The 18,354-nt window shown below is 38.8% G+C and overlaps 1 protein-coding gene across 2 annotated transcripts in view; it reads left to right on the top strand.

Moving 5' to 3' along the window:
- TMX3 (thioredoxin related transmembrane protein 3) overlaps positions 1-18,354 on the top strand; it is a 46,395-nt gene that overhangs the window by 3,150 nt on the left and 24,891 nt on the right. The window contains exons 3-6 of one of the 2 annotated variants that reach the window (XM_082641733.1): positions 4,952-4,991; positions 6,427-6,550; positions 14,385-14,430; positions 15,987-16,067. In XM_082641733.1, the coding sequence (XP_082497859.1) occupies positions 4,952-4,991; positions 6,427-6,550; positions 14,385-14,430; positions 15,987-16,067 (291 nt within the window). Of the gene's footprint in view, positions 1-4,951; positions 4,992-6,426; positions 6,551-14,384; positions 14,431-15,986; positions 16,068-18,354 lie in introns of those variants that run through there. The other variant, XM_082641734.1, reaches the window with a different exon arrangement.

The raw sequence follows: 18,354 nt of genomic DNA, 5'->3' as shown, positions 1-18,354 counted from the left end.
CAGGTCAGTCAGGCTGTGACACAATCGAAGCCTTAACTGACAAATTTCTGGACATGGAAAAAGCAGCCACCGTGAAGAGCACAAAGGTTGACCAGCACAGAGTGACAGTAAGTGGGAACTGGGTGCCCTCTCCGGGTGACCCATGCAAGAGCCTTTCCAGAAGCTCTGAGTGAGGTTGCTCAGTGATGGGGTCTCAAAGGAGGAGATTGATAGGCTCCTTACCAAGGACCTCATGGCCAGGTACCAACCTGTGAGGGGTCTGATGGGATTTTTCAAAGGTCAGCATGATGACAGCCCTTTGGTTATTAGAATTACACCCACCATCCTGCCTGTGAGTCTGGAGACAAGTCAGAGAGTCCCAAAACCTTTACCCAGACCTTGACAGGGTGTTCAGTTGAGGCCTCTCTCTCCCCCAGGGGGCTGCCAAGGTCAGAGTTGATTGGGGAGGTGGAGGGGAATTGCACGTCTTGGGCCTTTTGGAGATGAGTATACAGGTGAGTGTGATGCCTAAAACCCCTGCTACCAGGAGGAGGAGGGTACACATAGTGCCCTCAGGGTTTGAGTCTGTGATGACCAGTACCAGCACGCTTGCCCAGGCCCGGTCCTGGCTGAGTGCTTTTGGGCCCCTACTCATCAACGTGCTAACTGGCACAGTTGTGTTAGCTGTGTGCAGTCCTGCCCGCCTTGGTCCCCAAGCCCCAGTGGGGATTGCTGCACTTCAGGCCATCTTCCTGCAGCACTGGAAGACTGAACCTACCCAACATTCAGCTTTCAGTGCCATTGTCTCCCCAAAACGGTGTTGGCTGCCTGGTGAGTAAAAGAAATAACTGAGCTGAAGGAAGCCACAGTGCTCTGTGAGCCTTTTTCTATTCAGGAGCCCCACCCCCACCCCCTTCTGGCCTGTGCACAAGGCCTTGGGTACCTGGAGACTCAACATTGATGACAGGTGGCTCAGTACCATGGTGGCATCTGACATCAGGAAGATGCTACTAGAGGGAGCTTGGTCTGTGGCATTAATGATGTCCCGTGCCAGCATGTGTCTTCACTGGGCTGATAAGGATCAATTTCCTTCATTTGGAATGGATTCAACACACCTTTAATATCCTATGCTTATCTAAATTCCCTGCCTGTCTGCTCTCAGTAGGTAGGCGACCTGGAAAAACTCCTAGAGGGAGCACAGACCTTCCACTATATTGATACCAGCTCCTAGATTGCCCAGACATGGTCACTGTCCAACAAGGACCCGACACCATGATGACTCACAGGTGGCAACATGGCTGGGCTGTTAATACTGACAAAGTGTAACAACTGAGATTCCTGGGGGGTGATCTGGGAAGCTGTACAACATCTCATTCTAGAGGAGATCATTACCAAACTCTTGGCCCTTTCTGACCCCCAAAATAAAAAAGGCTCAGGGATTGATGGGCTTATTGGGCTACTGATGTTTTCACATAACTCGTGCAGGGACCTGGCACCCATCTGTCAGGTACTAGAAAGGCCACTGCCTTTGAGCTGGGCACCAACCAACAGGATACTCTAGAGGCCCTTAGGCCGGCCGCCAGGCTTCCCTTCTCCTGGGTCTCACTGGTCCACATCTGCCATTTGAGTTACACGTCTCAGCAACCTCTCAGTTCACTGATGGGAGCCTGTGGCAGAAGGATGACATCACAAACCAGCACAGACCTGGAAAGCCCCCCAAGTTGGCTGAAAGATACGTAGCTTTTGAGAGGCAGTTACTGGCCTGTTGGCCCTTGGTGGACGAGTGTGGTAGTAGACTCATGAGCAGATGTTCTAATCATGTTGCTGAAGAACCATAGCTTTGGAGTCTCATGAACTAGGAATGGCACCTCCAGGAGCTCAGCTGGAGTCTCACAATTCAGTGAAAAGGTCTCCCGAGTGTCCCTCCACCTTCCAGGAGTGACACCCAAGGAGCCACTGCCTCCTCTGGCCCAAGGGGGACCCAGACATAGAGACCTCCCATACCACACCACCTATGGGCCTGGTTCACTGGTGGCTCCTCCTGGGATGCAACTCGAGGCAGCCCACTTCCAACCTGAGAGAGACCTGTCCTTCCCAAGCGTGGCGAAGGACCTTTGCACAACGGGCAGCTTCATGCAGTGTGGAAGACTGAGATCTGTTCTGCTGTTCCCCCACCTGCTCCTTGCTCCAGCCTTCGCATAGGCCCTGCTGTATGTTCACCGACTCGCTGGGCTCTGGCAGATGGCTTGGCCATTGGTTGTGTGGCATATAAAGCAAACCCCCTGTGAGGATGGGACATTGGGATGAAGATCGGTTCTGCCCCTACTAAGCGTTTTGTTCCCTCCATGGTTGCTCACCAGTAAGGCCCCCTGTGCTGACAAAGGCAAACGACCAATGAGCATCCCATGCTTGTCCGCTGAACACGGGAACTGAATTGTTCTCCACCCCAGAGCAAGCAGATGTGCAGCTAACTGCCTCCTCCTGGATCCACAAGAGGATGGCCCTTGGAAATTCAGACACTGTTGTAGGTTGAGCTGGCAGGCACAGATTGCCACTGCTGTGGGAAGACTGAACCAGCGTGAAAAAGCTGTCCCGCTTGTCAGACCCTGGTCAGGGCTAAACATAACTACCCAGGAACACGTTACTTCACGTTGGGCCAGGGCGTTCTCAGTAGATAGAACACATTAGGCACCTCGTCCCACCCACAGTATCCCCCGGATCCTGACCGCAGTTGACACTTTGTCTAGCCATCCCCACACATTCCACTGACTCGGGCCACACTGTCAGGCCCTATAGGACGACATTTGTTTCCTATCCAGGTTCCCTGAGAGCACTGTATCTGGTAACAGCCCTGGATTTGCAGTCCAAGCTACACATCAGTGAGCTCAGTCATGGGGCATACAGTGGACTCTCCGTATCACCCCTAATCCACAGGGGTGTTGAGCATTTTAATGAACAGTTAAAGGACAGGTTTAATCAGCAGATGGGAGGGGACAAGACTACCACGGCCTGGATTACACATCTCAGGCAAGCGGCCTGGGAGCTGAAGGCAGCAGTTCCCCAGTCTGGTACTTCTCATGAACCCTGCACGTGCGAACACGTTGTCTGCCCCTCCCTTTAATTGTGTGCCCTTCTACAATGACGACACTTTCCACTCCATGTGGGGCCCTGTAAGGGACTTCTGTACCCTTCGACTCCTTCCCAAAGACTCAAACTGGTGGGAGAGGTGGATGGCTATTAAACATCAAGGGCGGGGGGACGGCAGCCTCCAACATTGGCCGCTGGGTGCAGAGCGTGGGGTTTTGTCTACAAAGACCTCAAGAATAATGACCGTGAATTAGAGGGCTCTGGTTCAACAGCTTGCTTAAGGTGGCCATGACGCTTTCCTGGGTAGCCCCACGAGATGAATATAAAATAGAATTTTTTACTATAAACCACAAGGGGAGCCAAGCCAGAATATTTGGGGGATTGATTAAGGGCGCTGTCCTTGTCCATGGTACACAGCAGACTGTGTTGCAGTTGTGTAGATGTGAACACCTTTGGGCCTAACAGCTATGATATGGGGATATGTTCTCTTTGTCTTACCTATAGGGTTAAGAATCTTATTAAAATATCCCCACAGAGAATTTTTGTCATTCATCTAGTACAAATTGAATATAGATCACTGTGCAAGGCACTAGGAGATGAAACAAATACACTCCTTCTCAGTGTATCTGTGGTTGGATAATATGTAAGTAACTACAACGTGTGGAAATTGAGGAGAATCATAAAGAGGGTGAAGATGATATGGAGAGATGGTTTCTAGCTTTGAGGAATTTAGGAAGGCATTACAGAGTTAGCAGTGCTTTTGGCTGGATAGGATTTGAATACGAAAGAATGTAGAAAGTCAAACATTGTGAATTTAGCTGTGGTAAGTACCATAGTCTGATTGGAAATCATACTCATATTTGAGTATGATTATATACTCAAATATATAATTATATTGGATTGGGTGCTTATATTTGAGTGGTAAGATAAGTTGGAGCCAGAGTAGTGTAGCAATTTGTACTTTTTTTTTGTAGGTGGTGGCAAGGGACCTAGAAAATGTCAGATAAGAGTAACATGATCAGAACTGTGTTTCAGGAAAATTCTTTGTATTGTGTCAGGGTTCCCCAAAGCACCCCCAGCTTCACTGATTGACTGGGAACACTCAGAGGACTGAGCCTGTCTGGAAGTCAGAGCCATGATATGTTACAGTGAGAGAACACAAAGCAAAATCAACAAAGGGAAAGGGCACGTGGGGTGAATTCCAGGGGAAACCAGGAACAAGTTTCCAGAGTCCTCTCAGTAGAGTCACACAGGACATGCTTAGTTTCTTCATCAGGAGTTGCAACCACAAGTGTGAAATGCTACCTAACGAGGAACCTCATTAGAGACTCTGCCCAGGAACTTTTATTGGGGATTGGCCATGCAAGCACCCCTCTGCCTATCCATTACCAAAATTCCAGAGTCCCTGAAGGAAAGTAGCTGTTCATCACAAAACCACATTGTTTGTACAGTGGGAGACCAGTGAACCACCCTTAACAGGAAATGGTGGGAACCCTCCTGAAATTCAGGTTCCCAGATGCCACCCAGGGACCAGTTCTGCAAGCAGACCTTAATAAGGCTAACCCCTCAGGCCTGCTCTGTAATGCACAGGTATAAGTGGAGTAGCGGGGCTACAAGCTAAAGCATTTGTCTGTCGGTGTTTCTACAAAGTCCCACGTTAATTGTTTTTTTTTTTTTGACTCTTTACTCCTAATTATCATTTCTCTACTTTTATTAAGATGTTTAATGGATAAGATCTAGAGGTCTCTCAGTAAAAATAAAAATTTATTGAAAGAATTTGTTCTATGCTCCTATATTTATCAATTTATTATCTTTATCTGTACTATTCAGTTGTAAAGTGGAAACCTACAATCAAAGATTTGTTTTCTTGTTTTTTGTTTTTTAGATTTAAAGAAAATCGAAAAGATGACATTTGGCTTGTAGATGTGAGTATGTAAACTTTTTGTACTAAGTAACCGTCCCTACCATTTTAAGTGTTATTTTGCATTCTCTTCACCCCAATATGTAATAGACAGTACTAATGTATATTACCCACTTTGTTTGCTCAGGTAGTACCATTTGGGTTTTTATATTAAAGTGAACCTCAAAGCCTTAGGATTCCTGGCAGGGGAGTGATGAAATTCAATGAGGTCCACTTGTGGATTATGTCTGAGGTAGATCATGGTATGATTTTATTACAGAATTCACTCTTATTTTTTTCATATTATCCAAGAGATTGAGTATATTAATATCACTTGGCAGTCAAAATCATATTTTCATCTTAGTAGTGAACAAAATCAGATTTTCATCTTCCTTTCCTCACTTTGACACTTTGAATGTATTTAAACCTTACGATGTTTCGGATTCATTTTGACATGGCTCAGTAAAAAAGTAGAGTGGCAGCAAAAGAGATGGAATGAGAATGGCAGAGCTGACAGTTATTGAAGCCAGGCAATGAGGCGTAAAGGTCCCTGGTTTAATTCTGTCTGTTTTCCTTTTGTATATGTTTGAACATTTCCATAGTGTAATATTAAAAGAGAGATAAGTCTTGTTTCATAAAAGTACAACAAGCAGTTTGTTACACCATTTCACTGGAGGAACCTCAGTACCACCCCAGCCGTCTGGTGATTCTGAAGAACGAACTAGGGTTTTCGTTTCATCAGCCTGACTTGTCACTGTACCGAACCAGTCGTCCTCATGATCCCCCACGTCTCACCAGTGATTACGCTTAGAACAGCAGAGGCACCTACTGTGTTGGAATTTTTGTAATAGAAATTTTATCATTAACACTTAAGGGGTGTGCATATGATATATGAAGTGTATTTGGTGGTTTAATTTTATATATAACATGGACATACTTGGGAGCAAAGATGCTTTATTGTAGATCATCTACTTTGAATAGGTATCAGTAGTCATTTAAACTTAAAGTAGTATCAGTGTGGAGGTATATCCTAGGAGATGACCTGTCTAGTTTGTGTATATGTGTGTTCTTTTATTTTGAAACCACTTTTTTTTTTTTTTTTTTTTTTTGCGGTACGCGGGCTCTCACTGTTTGTAGCCTCTCCCGTTGCGGAGCACAGGCTCCGGACTCGCAGGCTCAGCGGCCATGGCTCACGGGCCCAGCCGCTCCGCGGCATGTGGGATCTTCCCAGACTGGGGCACGAACCCGTGTCCCCTGCATCGGCAGGTGGACTCTCAACCACTGCGCCACCAGGGAAGCCCCTATTTTGAAACCACTTTAAAACTTATATTTAGACTTCTTGTCTAAAATAGATTATTATCCAATCATGTAGTCAAAAAGATTCTTTTAAAATTAAGATTGATACCCAAAGTAGCACAGCATCTTAGTGGTTTTCTCTCTCTCTTTTTTTTTCAAACAAGTTTTATGCACCATGGTGTGGCCATTGTAAAAAACTGGAACCAATCTGGAATGAAGTTGGTCTCGAGATGAAAAACATTGGTTCTCCAGTTAAAGTTGGAAAGATGGACGCTACTTCCTATTCCAGTAAGCATCTACTCAGTTTATCATTCTACTGTTCTCGTAATGAAAGTGTTTTAATTACATGAAGCAGTATTCAAGGTAAGAGGAAGAAATATATATATATATTTTTTTGCTCATGTAAAATTAAAATAACCTTAGAGATTTCAAACTATATTTTATGAGTTAGATGAATTAACCATTGAATGTGTAATATGCAGTCTATGTTAATCTTATACCCAATATAGATGTATGAGCCATTGTTCCTATTTTGAGCCCACTTGAGATAATCAGTTGCCTGAGACAGCCACAGAAATTTGAGTGTTGAACTCTTGATATAGCTGCATGGCTTAAGAGTGAGAGTTTGCTGTCTGAGTAGCCTGAATGGCATGGAAGAGGAGTAATGGGAACTCGAAGGACAAGCTGAGTTAGGATAAATACAAGTGAGGATCGGGAAAGTGTTCACATTAGAGAGAACATTAAACCCAAATCATAGAGCTGAGAAAGAGTTTAGTGAGTCTGTACCAGAGACTAATGTCTTCGAGCAGAAACTGGCAAACCACAGCGCTGGACAGTCTGGCCCCTGCCTGCTTTGTACGTACATCTCGACTGGAACAAGTCACTCTCCTTTGTTTACCCTTATTTATGGCTGTTTTCATGTCCCAGAGGCAGATTCAAGTAGTTACAGCAGAGACTGTAGGCCCCACGAAGCCTGAAGTATTTATTATCAGACCCTGTACAGATAAAGTTTACCAACACCTGTCTTAAAGGATTTGGGAAAAGGCAAAATTAAGTTTAGAGAAGTATGAGGCATCACACAGATTTGGAAAGAGCATGGCTTCAGAAAGTAGATCAGATACGGCTCTCCTACTACTTTTGCCCTGTAGCATGGGCAAGTTTCTTGACGTCTCTAAACTTTGATTTCCACACGGGTAAATATTTAATTATAATGAATTTTTTATTGGTTGTTTTTTTTTTTTTTTTTTTTTTCTTTTTGCGGTATGCGGGCCTCTCACTGTTGTGGCCTCTCCCGTTGCGGAGCACAGGCTCCGGACGCGCAGGCCCAGCGGCCATGGCTCACGGGCCCAGCCGCTCCGCGGCATATGGGATCCTCCCAGACCGGGGCACGAACCCGTATCCCCTGCATCGGCAGGCGGACTCTCAACCACTGCGCCACCAGGGAGGCCCTATTGGTTGTTTTGAGATTAGAGTGAGGTAGCACATGTACAGTCCCTTGTAGTATGCAATAAATGTAGGTTCCCTTTTCCTTTAATTAATGAAGAAAGTGGAAGTATGAAATGCAAAATGCACATTTCATTTTAGGAAATCAGCATTGTACTCTGGATATAAGTTTGGAACAAGACAGATGTGTGTTTTAAGCCCAAGTCTATCATCTCTTGCTTTTGTGGCTTTGGGGAAGTGCTTAACCTCTCTTAATTTTAGTTTCCTTGTCTGTAAATGAGAGAGTGATAATTCTCAAGGTTGTGAGGACTGTATTAATATTTCTTATTCAAAACCCCTAGCACAATGGCTAGTACTTACAAGGTGCTAAGGGATAATACCAGATTTTAAGAGCCTCTCAGGTGGGACAAAGTGTTTTGGATTTTATCAGTTGTCAATTGAGAGGTAATAGACATATTTGAGAAGGCATATGATTTGATAAAAATGTTTTTGAAAAGAAGAACAGATGAAAAGAAGAACAGTTAGAGACAAACAGATCATCTAAGTGGACTTTTTATGCATCTTGGTATAGGGTGCTGGGAGGGCAGACTTGGGTGGTTGGCAGGGCAGTAAAGAGGAAATAGTAATTCTTATAGACATTTGCAAGGGTTAAATCACGGATGGTATAAAGAAAAACAATTGAAAATAGTGTAAGATTCCTAGCACAATTCACATTGAACTACATTACCACTGTTTAAATGGAAAAGAATAATACATTTAATTTTGTGTGTGTTTTCATGTTAGCAGCTGTTTTGAATTTGTGGTATTTTGCTTTATTGATGTTTGGGAATATGGGGAACTAGAGTGCAGGTGTGAGATGTTAGAACTGGAATTACTGAGTCACACAAGTGACTTGTGACTTTGAGAGGGGATGAGATCGATGGCAGGAAGTTATCTTAGAGAGAGATAAGATAATATTCTTGAGTTGGTATTTCTTGAAATAAGCTTTTACAGTGTTTAAGAAATTATTCCTTTTAACTGTTGTGAAAGTAAATTCTTGTGTCTAGGCATATATGTTGATTATACATGCATACACATATATTCGTCCATACAGTCATTCATTTATTTCAGTCAGTCAAAGGATAACTAATACACATAAATAAATTGTCTGGCGTTTAATGTTTGATGTCAGTGATGGATGAATTTTTCATTCTGTTTTAGAATCAAGAAGATGTTTTATGTGCTATGGAGAAAAGAAATATCATCTTCCTAAAAAAAAAGTAGTTAAGTATTCAAAAACTACCGTCTAGAGATTACAAATAGATTTTTGGCATATAATTCTTAAAGTTTTCTTAAATATTTCAAGGCAGCTCAAATACAGGCATTTTAGTAGAACTTGGAATCAAATAGGTGAAGAAATTGAATTTCTTTTTTCAGGCTAGCTGTTGGCAGTATTCTGCATCTAACTATAGAGCACTAAATGATTGGTTGTTTTGTACATGTTTCTTCCATCCCCATAGATTGCTTTTCAGATGGTTATAGCATCCGTGTTTCCCAGCGTTTATTCTGCAGGCTGCCTGTATTAGGATTTCCTGGGGTGCTCAGGATAAATTCAGAATTCAAAGGCCCACACCAACCCTACCAAATGAAAATCAGATTGAGTCATAAGAATCTGTATTTTTAACATGGACTTCAGGTGATTATGCTGCACACTCAAGTTAGAGAATCACAGAGTGAAGTATTATTTTGATGGATAGTTATTTATAGGATATCAGTTTAGGGTGGGATAGGATTATTCAGTGATCAAGTGTAGAAAATCTCTTAGACTGTTTGATGGTAGCTTATTTCCCAATCATGTAATTACAGTGATTGAAATAAATGCCATCACACTCAGTCCAACAAGTCTCTGTGTGTAGAAGTTTTGAACAGGAGAGATTTGAACTTTCATGACTTACCCTGCCCTGTGTGTATCAAAAATTTCTTGATGCATGGTTTTAATTAATAATATATCAAATAACATTAAAAAGTTGTATAATGTTCAGTGTAAATTCACATATTATTTTAGCCTTTCTTCTTCTACATATTCCTTCAAAAATGAGCACAAAGGGCTTCCCTGGTGGCGCAGTGGTTGAGAGTCCACCTGCCGATGCAGGGGACACGGGTTCGTGCCCCGATGCGGGAAGATCCCACATGCCGTGGAGCGGCTGGGCCCGTGAGCCATGGCCACTGAGCCTTCACGTCCAGAGCCTGTGCTCTGCAATGGGAGAGGCCACAACAGTGAGAGGCCCACGTACCGAAAGGAAAAAAAAAAAAGAGCACAAAAATTGTTTCTCATTCACCGGTTAAAATGTTATGATGTTACCTGTAGTCATGTACTGATTTCTATTATGAAACCACTGAAGTTCCATTTATTCCTCAACCTAAGTGTGACATCATTTTATAGTAAAGATCATATTTTACCCCACTTTCATGTATAAACTTTCAAGGGCATTTGGCCAATAACATTCTTATTCTGATTCTTAGATGTCAGATATATTTGCAGATCAGTCTTACCTTTCTAGATTATAAGCCCTTTTAGTCAGTGATTATATTTTAGGGTTGCTCAAACTTGGTACTGTTGACATTTTGGGCCAGATAATTCTTAGTTTTGGTGGGGGGGAGAAGAGTTTTCCTATGCATTGTAGGATATTTAGCAACATTCTTGGCCTCTACCCACTAGATGCCAGTAGCTCCCTTCTCTCCCCACCCCCTAAGTTGTGGCAACCAGAAATGTCTCCAGACATTGAGGGAAAAATCACCCCCAGTTGAGAACCTCTGCATTATTTTATTGCCTTCCCATTTTAGACACATAGTGACACTCAGTAAACACTAAGAAAAATAGTATTTTTGAGCTGAAAAGGATTTCAGGTTGAGTTCAACTCCTCACTTTTTCCCTCCTTTCATTGTGTAGATGAAGTAACAGAAGGTAATTAGCAGTGAACTGACTTTACTAATTTCAGACATCAAAGTTAGCCACAGAATTAGGCCCAGAATCCAAGGTCACCATGATTCAAAACCAGGCCTATCTTCACCATCAAGTTGTTATCATTTCAAGGGGAAAACAAATGAAATAGGGAGCTTTATGCTTGACCTTATTTTCTGAACATTTTAAAATTACAAAATTTCAGGGGAAGTTACTCACGTTGCACATGGATTCTTCAGTTTGTAATGGAATGGATCTCAGGTTTCTATATAAACCATTGTTCTTTGATAGGAAAAGATAACGAACAAAAGATTTAAACTCAGACTTGAGTTTCAGTATCGGCCCTGCTGCCTAATCAATGCTTGCTTTCTAACAAGTTAACAAGTCTTCCGAAGTATTAGCTTATCTGAAAGATAACATTAGCATCCGTCACCCCACCTCACAAAATTGTTTTGAGGGGTAGTTGAAGGCATATTAATGCCAGTTATAAGATATCTACACATGCTAATTCTTATTAATATTTTTTGCACATTAGTGTGTCAACAGGTAATTACTTAACAGTGAGGTCAGGACCAAGAATAGAAGAAAATGGACTCAGCATTTGAGAATCTGTATGTGCCGAACTCTCTGTTAGATTCTTTTCCACACTTCCTTGTTTTAAATGCCACCCATAGCCCTACAAGATGAGTGGTATCCCCAGAAGTGGAAACAGAATCCAAAGTGAAGGAGCTTACACTGAGCTGCATGGACAATAAATGGAGACGTTGGAACCCTAACCTGGGTCATTATGTGCCTGTAACTCATGCCTTGCTGTGTGCCTCTTTAATTATACAATCATTTACATTTAGGAAAACCTACCTTTGAAGTTTTAGCAGTCATTGTCAGTTGAAATTCTGTCAGAGATGAAAGTAATGTTCAAAGAACCAAAAGGCTAAAGGGTGGGTGGTATCATCTCCATCTTATAGGTAAGAAAACTGAGGTCAAGGAAATTAAGTGATGGGGTGATGTGTGGAGCTGGGATTTTCTCTCTGAAGCCTATCATGAGAACCATGACGTCAGCTATAAAATACCACCACTGTATTTTCTCATTGATTGCATATTTCACTTTTTAAATTTGATTTGTGTACAGTTAAATTTTACACTAAATTATGTAAGCAATTGCTACTGGGCTACACCACCCCCTCCAGTCAATTTTATTAGTCTTTATATTTTGGCAGTTTTTAATGAGGTTTAGTTGAAAGTAATAATGGCTTATATTTACCTGTCTTCTTAATTTGGGATGGGGAGCATTAAGAACATACATTACACACATAATCTGTGTTTTTTCTTGGAAGAGGGCAATCTCAGTAACAGCAGTATTCAATTAGAATATGCTTGACCTGAAAATACTTGCAAATGATGTAACCAATAAGGGTTTAATACCAAAATATATAAACAGCTTATACAACTCAATATAAAAAAAAAACCTGATTAAAAAATGGGCAGAAGACCTAAACAGACATTTCTCCAAAGGGGACATACAGATGGCTAACAGGCACATGAAAATATGCTTAACGTCGCTAATTATTAGAGAAATGCAAATCAAAACTACAGTGGGATATCACCTCTTACTTCTCAGAATGGCCATCATCAAAAAGTCTACAAATAACAAATGTTGGCGAGGATGTGGAGAAAACAGTTGTATACTGTTGGTGGGAATTAAATTGATGCAGCCACTACGGAAAACAGTATGGAGGTTCCTTAAAAAACTAAAAGTAGAGCTACCATATGATCCAGCAATCCCACTCCTGGGTATATATCTGGAAAAAATGAAAACTCTAATTTGAAAAAATGCATGCACCCTAGTGTTCACAGCAGCACTATTTATAATACCCAAGACATGGAAACAACCCAAGGGCCAACAGACGATTGGCTTAAGAATATGTGGTATATATATATACAATGGTATATTACTCAGCCATAAAAAAAGAATGAAACTCTGCCATTTGTAACAATGTGGATGGACCTAAAAAGTATTATGCTTAGTGAAATAAGTCAGACAGAGAAAGATAAATACTTTATGTTATCACTTATTTGTGGAATCTGAAAAATAAAATGAATGTGTATAACAGCACTGAAACGGACTCACAGATAATAGAAAACAAACTAGTGGATACCAGTAGGGAGAGGGAAGCAAGGAGGGGCAAGATAAGAATGTGGGATTAAGAGCTACCAACTAGTATATATAAAATAAATAAGCACCAAGGATATATTGTACAGCACAGGGAAATACAGCTATAATAACTGTAGATGAAGTATAATCTATAAAAATATTGTCACTATGCTGTACACCTGAAACTAATATTGTAAATCAACTATACTTCAATAAAATATATGTGTGTATGTATGTATGTGTGTGTGTGTGTATATATATATATATAATGTATATATATAATATATATATATATATACTTGACAGAATAAGTCCTAAATTAGAGATAGGCACAAATAAATTACGTAATTGGTCTAAGTTCACATGACTATTCAGAGGCAGAGCCTGTATCTTCATATATATATATACCAAGTTCCTATTTTTTTACCTCTGTTGTTTGTGTTGCCTCTAATAAAAACCATTGTTGATCACTGTCTGGAACCTTCTGGTCACCTCTCTCCATGCGTTTAAGGGAGAAGCTCTAGAGTTGACAAGGAAAGGAGGAGAGATTTTCGATATTATTTGCCACAAATTCACTTTGTCTTTATTATTGTGTATTGATGGGGAGTGATGAGAAACCAAAATTAATGATTACTAAAGTGATGAGTAAATCAGAACTCACAAATAGAGGCAGTTTTCTTATACCCAGCTATCATAAGAATATATTCTGGAAATAAAAGAAAATTAACAAAAGGAGAGATCATGTGAGTAAATACAGTATACTTTGCATATAGTAGGATAAGTATAAGTATATTGTATTTTGTCTACTAACTGAGAATATTTTATTCTTTCCTGTCCTAATTGCCTTGAATCTGTAAAGTAGTATAGTATTAATTTCCCATAGTGATTACTATCTCTTAAAGCCCTAATTCTCTATTGTTTGCTTGTTTTCATTACTATTTCTCCTTTCCCTCAAAAAGATGCCACTGTAGTGACTGCGTCTCATTTTAATTAACATGCGATTTCAGAATAATCTTTGAAATAACTGGAATTACTCTAGGTTATTACAGAAGCAGAAACTTTTAAAACAAGTAGATAAAGTTGCTTTTAGATCATATATTAAATTAATTTTGCAATTATGATTTATGCTTTTAACATTAAAATACAAAGCCATTCTTTTAAGACTCAGAAAACACTAAAGTAAGAGACGGGCCTTTTTTGAAGAAATATTTGTCCTGGAAATGAAGTCAAATGAGGAGTGAGTCTTTATTTATATATGTGTGTGCGTATATATATATTATTTTTTTAAAACAAGAGTATCTTTTAAAGTAAGTACTTTAGAGATAAAAATTTACTCTTTTGGCATTTTTAAAATTTTGTTATAGTATTTTTGTGCAGGTCATAAGTTGGATTATTAAGTAATTACTTTGTATGAGAATGTCATGTTTTTTCTTTTTTGTATGTGTTTATATTCTTTTATAAGAATTGAAAACAGCATATCTATATGGGTTTGTATAAATATATATATATTTTTAAGTAAAAGGCTCATTTATTACCTAGTTTCTCATTTAAAAAATTTAGAATTATTTATTCTTTTTCTTATCAAGGCATTGCTTCAGAGTTTGGAGTTCGAGGTTATCCAACAATTAAGCTGTAAGTTGAGTGTTGTATGTTTATATGTGTATTTTTATTAGTTCACTCTACTTACATTTTATTATATTAATTTCTAGTAGCTTCCTTGGAGGACTGAAGATTTGGGTTCCGCAGTTCTTTCTAGGTGCAGTGTGTGATCCAGGGAGAGGGACTTCATCCGTGCTTTTCTTTGCACTTAAGTTAATGTGTGGTTTATGGCTAATTCACCAAATGTGTTTTGAGTTTACTGTGACAGGTGCTGAGCAGGACAAGGTATACAGTTGTAAATTAGGAAAGCTCTACCCCTGAGGAGCTCAAGGGTATATTCTGTTTAACTTGTGAATCCTGTCTCCTAACCAATTTTACTTTTCTATGATTGAAATAGACTTATTTCATTAGAGATGAAGGAAAAGAGAATCAAATTGATGGATGTTAATTCTCATCTGTAGATGTTGATCACATCTAAGACAGAGCATATACGGTAGAAGAAATACTGTGATAATTCTAAAGGACTTGTGTTTTATAATCATAATGTTGTTGAATTTTCTCATGAGTTTAATCCTGATCTCATCCTTATTTCAATAATGTGGAGAGTTAAGGAATTATTTTGAAATTTATTTTTATTATAAAGTAAGTTATTTTAGTATTTTAAAATCTCAGATTTTAAAATTTGACTAATTTTAATTTTTGTATTTCTTGGATTTTGTGTTGGCCTCCCTTCCTTCCCCCACTGTTTAAAAATGTTTGCTAAGGGAATTCCCTGGCAGTCCAGTGGTTGGGACTCTTTGCTTTCACTGCTGAGGGCACAGGTTCAGTCCCTGGTCAGGGAACTAAGATCCCACAGGCCACACGGCGTGGCCAAAAAAATAAATAATATAAAATAAAATTAAAAAAACACACGCACATACACAAAATACTTCCAGGGCAGAACCTTTAAAAAAAAAAGTTTGTAAGCCTCTTTGACTTTCTTGTGTTCAGTAAATTATCTTTTCTATTCTTTCCGTTTAATTATAGATGTTCTACTGTGCTTTCACAATTTTCTTTAAAATTTGTTAGTTGGACACAATTCATTGGCAGGCTTTTGGAAAAATATCTAATTTTCTAGAAGAGGTATTTTTATGCATTGTTTTACTCTTTAATCTTGGAGCATCTGTCATGTTACTCTGATGTTGTATTGCTTAAAACTGGTTTTACCTTTACCAAAATACTTTTAATTCCCTGTCCTTTCACTTACTTTTTAATAGAGAAGATAGTGAGAATTAAGCTTTGATGAGTTCTTGACTGTGAATGTATATATTTTTCATTTATCAGAAGGCATAGACACAATGTAATTATCAAATACAGAGTAAAATATTTTCATGTAATTTTAATAAAATACAGCCTTTTTCTTTGCATTTTGGTTGTTGGTTCCCTGAAGCCAGTTATTGGCTGTTTTTTACATGATTATGCTACTTCTAAAACTCCACTGCATTTACTATTTTATATGCTGTAATTTGTGTTACAATAGAGAGTGATTATCATTAAATGTGAAAATAGTTGAAATAACCTAAACTTTTACCCTATTTTCTTTTTTTAAGATTAAAAGGGGACCTGGCATATAATTATAGAGGACCACGAACTAAAGACGATATAATAGAGTTTGCTCACAGAGTGTCTGGGTAAGTTCGTATTATGAAGGGCCTTTACTATATAATATTAGTATTTGCAAGTTAAATGTATTTGAGTAGGCAATATTGAACATACATATTTTTATGTGTTTAGCCTAAATAAAATTTGTCTATTTATTTATAAAGGAAAGCTAGGGTTGCATAGCATATGCAAAGAGCTCCTTGAGAGGAATAAAAGGGTCCGTGATCTTATGTACTTGTTAGCCTCACATTTAAATTCACTTTGTGTATAGAAGAATATTTTCCCCAATTGTTTTTAATACATTTTCAAAACTTGATTACTTCTAACAACTTTGTGAATCTCAGTTTTTTTTATTATAATTTTGCCTTTGTACTGCCTGGTTTACATTCATTTATTTTTCTTGTTATCTAATTTCAGTTTTAAGAGAAACCCCACAGTATTATATTCTAAATAAATTTGGGCTTTAATCCCTAGCCTTTAATACCAGAAAGTGCTTTTTAGATGCAGCTAAAATACCTTCCCTCATCTTTTACATGGTGCTTTATGCCAACTGTGAGGTATTATTGCACATTTTGCTTAGAAGGTAATATAATTAGAACCCAGAGATCTTTTTGAGTTACAGATCTCTGAAGTTTAACTGCTAAGGAAACAGAAATTCTTCTGTGTTTCCTTTTGGTTTGAATGTGGTGATTTTTTTTTTTTTTTTTACTCTACATCTTGCTGGTGTATAAAGAAAGTTGGTGCATATAATTACTTAATGTGATTATGTGTAACTTCTGGAAGAGAACATTTATCAAAATAGGTTAACCTACTTTGACTTTGAAAGTATGGTTGCTTATGAGTTTGACAGGATATATTATATTGATAACTTTAAATAATTTTAAGATAAGTTAAAATATTGGAATGGATTTGTTGGGTGGCATGATACTATCTAGCTTAAATTATTTGAGAAAAGGCACAGAATTAGGAATGGTCTTTATATATTAAAGTTGGCAAAGCTTTAGTAAAGTATAATTTTCACTGTATTTTCTCATTGATTGCATATTTCATTTTATTTGTTTTGTGAATAAATAAATTTTGAGATAACTTTATATTACATGAGGGAGTTGCCAGTAGGATTATTTTATTCCCCTATAGTTTAAATTAGTCTTTATGTTTTGGCAATTTTTAATGAGTTTTAGTTTAAGCTTAAGATGGCATTCTGATGTAACTGGGAGTGACTCTACTGCAAAGGAAATTTCAAGAGTCAGTTCTGGGGTTGCATCACTTACTTAATTACTAAAGTATTAAAATAGAGGCTAGAGTATAGTGATGCAATGCATTTAAAGAATTGTGTGGGGCCTCCCTGGTGGCGCAGTGGTTGGGAGTCCGCCTGCCGATGCAGGGGATGCGGGTTCGTGCCCCGGTCTGGGAGGGTCCCGTATGCCGCGGAGCGGCTGGGCCCGTGGGCCGTGGCCGCTGGGCCTGCGCGTCCGGAGCCTGTGCTCCGCGGCGGGGGAGGCCACAACAGTGAGAGGCCCCGCATACCGCAAAAAAAAAAAAAAAAATAAATAAATAAATAAATAAATAAATAAAGAATTGTGTGTTTTGAAAATGTTTGCCTTTGCAGAATACATTTTATTCTGTTTTGCAAATGTGATGGAGTAAAAATCTAATAACATAGACCACACTAAAAAAAGACTGCCTCTTAGCTTTTAGTAGTATTTCATAAATGATATGTTTTATAATAATCTTTGGTATAATTCATTTCTCAGTCTATTTGGCTTTGAAAATGACTGTATAATAAAACTTTTGTAGTTTTGTTTTCTCTTCATGAGATTCTTATATGCTATTATGACTACCATTTTCCATTTTATTTTTCCTGAGAAGAATAACATACTTAGGAAACATTTTAGATTTTAACCTTTATAGTGTGTTTTAAAACTAGCATTTAAATGGTCAGAGTAAGACATAAATATTCTAAACATAATATTATAAACTCCTGGGATAGTATTTCACAGTGTGTTTGTGTGAATGATCTTCCGAAAGGGAGAAAAAAAATAATTCTCATGCGGATTGTTTTGTTTTTAGCTGAGGATTCTAAATGGATTATAGTTCCATCTTTGCCTATCAAAACATTTGTTAAGATGATACTCTCTAAAAGGATGTATTTAAAGCTTATTTTTTAAACTGGTAGATTAAATTGTAGGTACTGTATTTTTATTATATGGGTATAATAGTGGTCATGGGCCATAGTTTATTAGATTTATATAGATTGAGTGATATACTTAAAATGCAATTCATACAATATTAAAGCTTTGTAACTTTAGATATGAT

This window comes from Mesoplodon mirus (genome assembly GCF_964341445.2).
Source record: "Mesoplodon mirus genome assembly, chromosome: 13".
NCBI lineage: Eukaryota > Metazoa > Chordata > Mammalia > Artiodactyla > Ziphiidae > Mesoplodon > Mesoplodon mirus.
The sequence above is the reverse complement of the archived record's forward strand: the minus strand, read 5'-3'. Positions and strand labels throughout refer to the sequence as shown.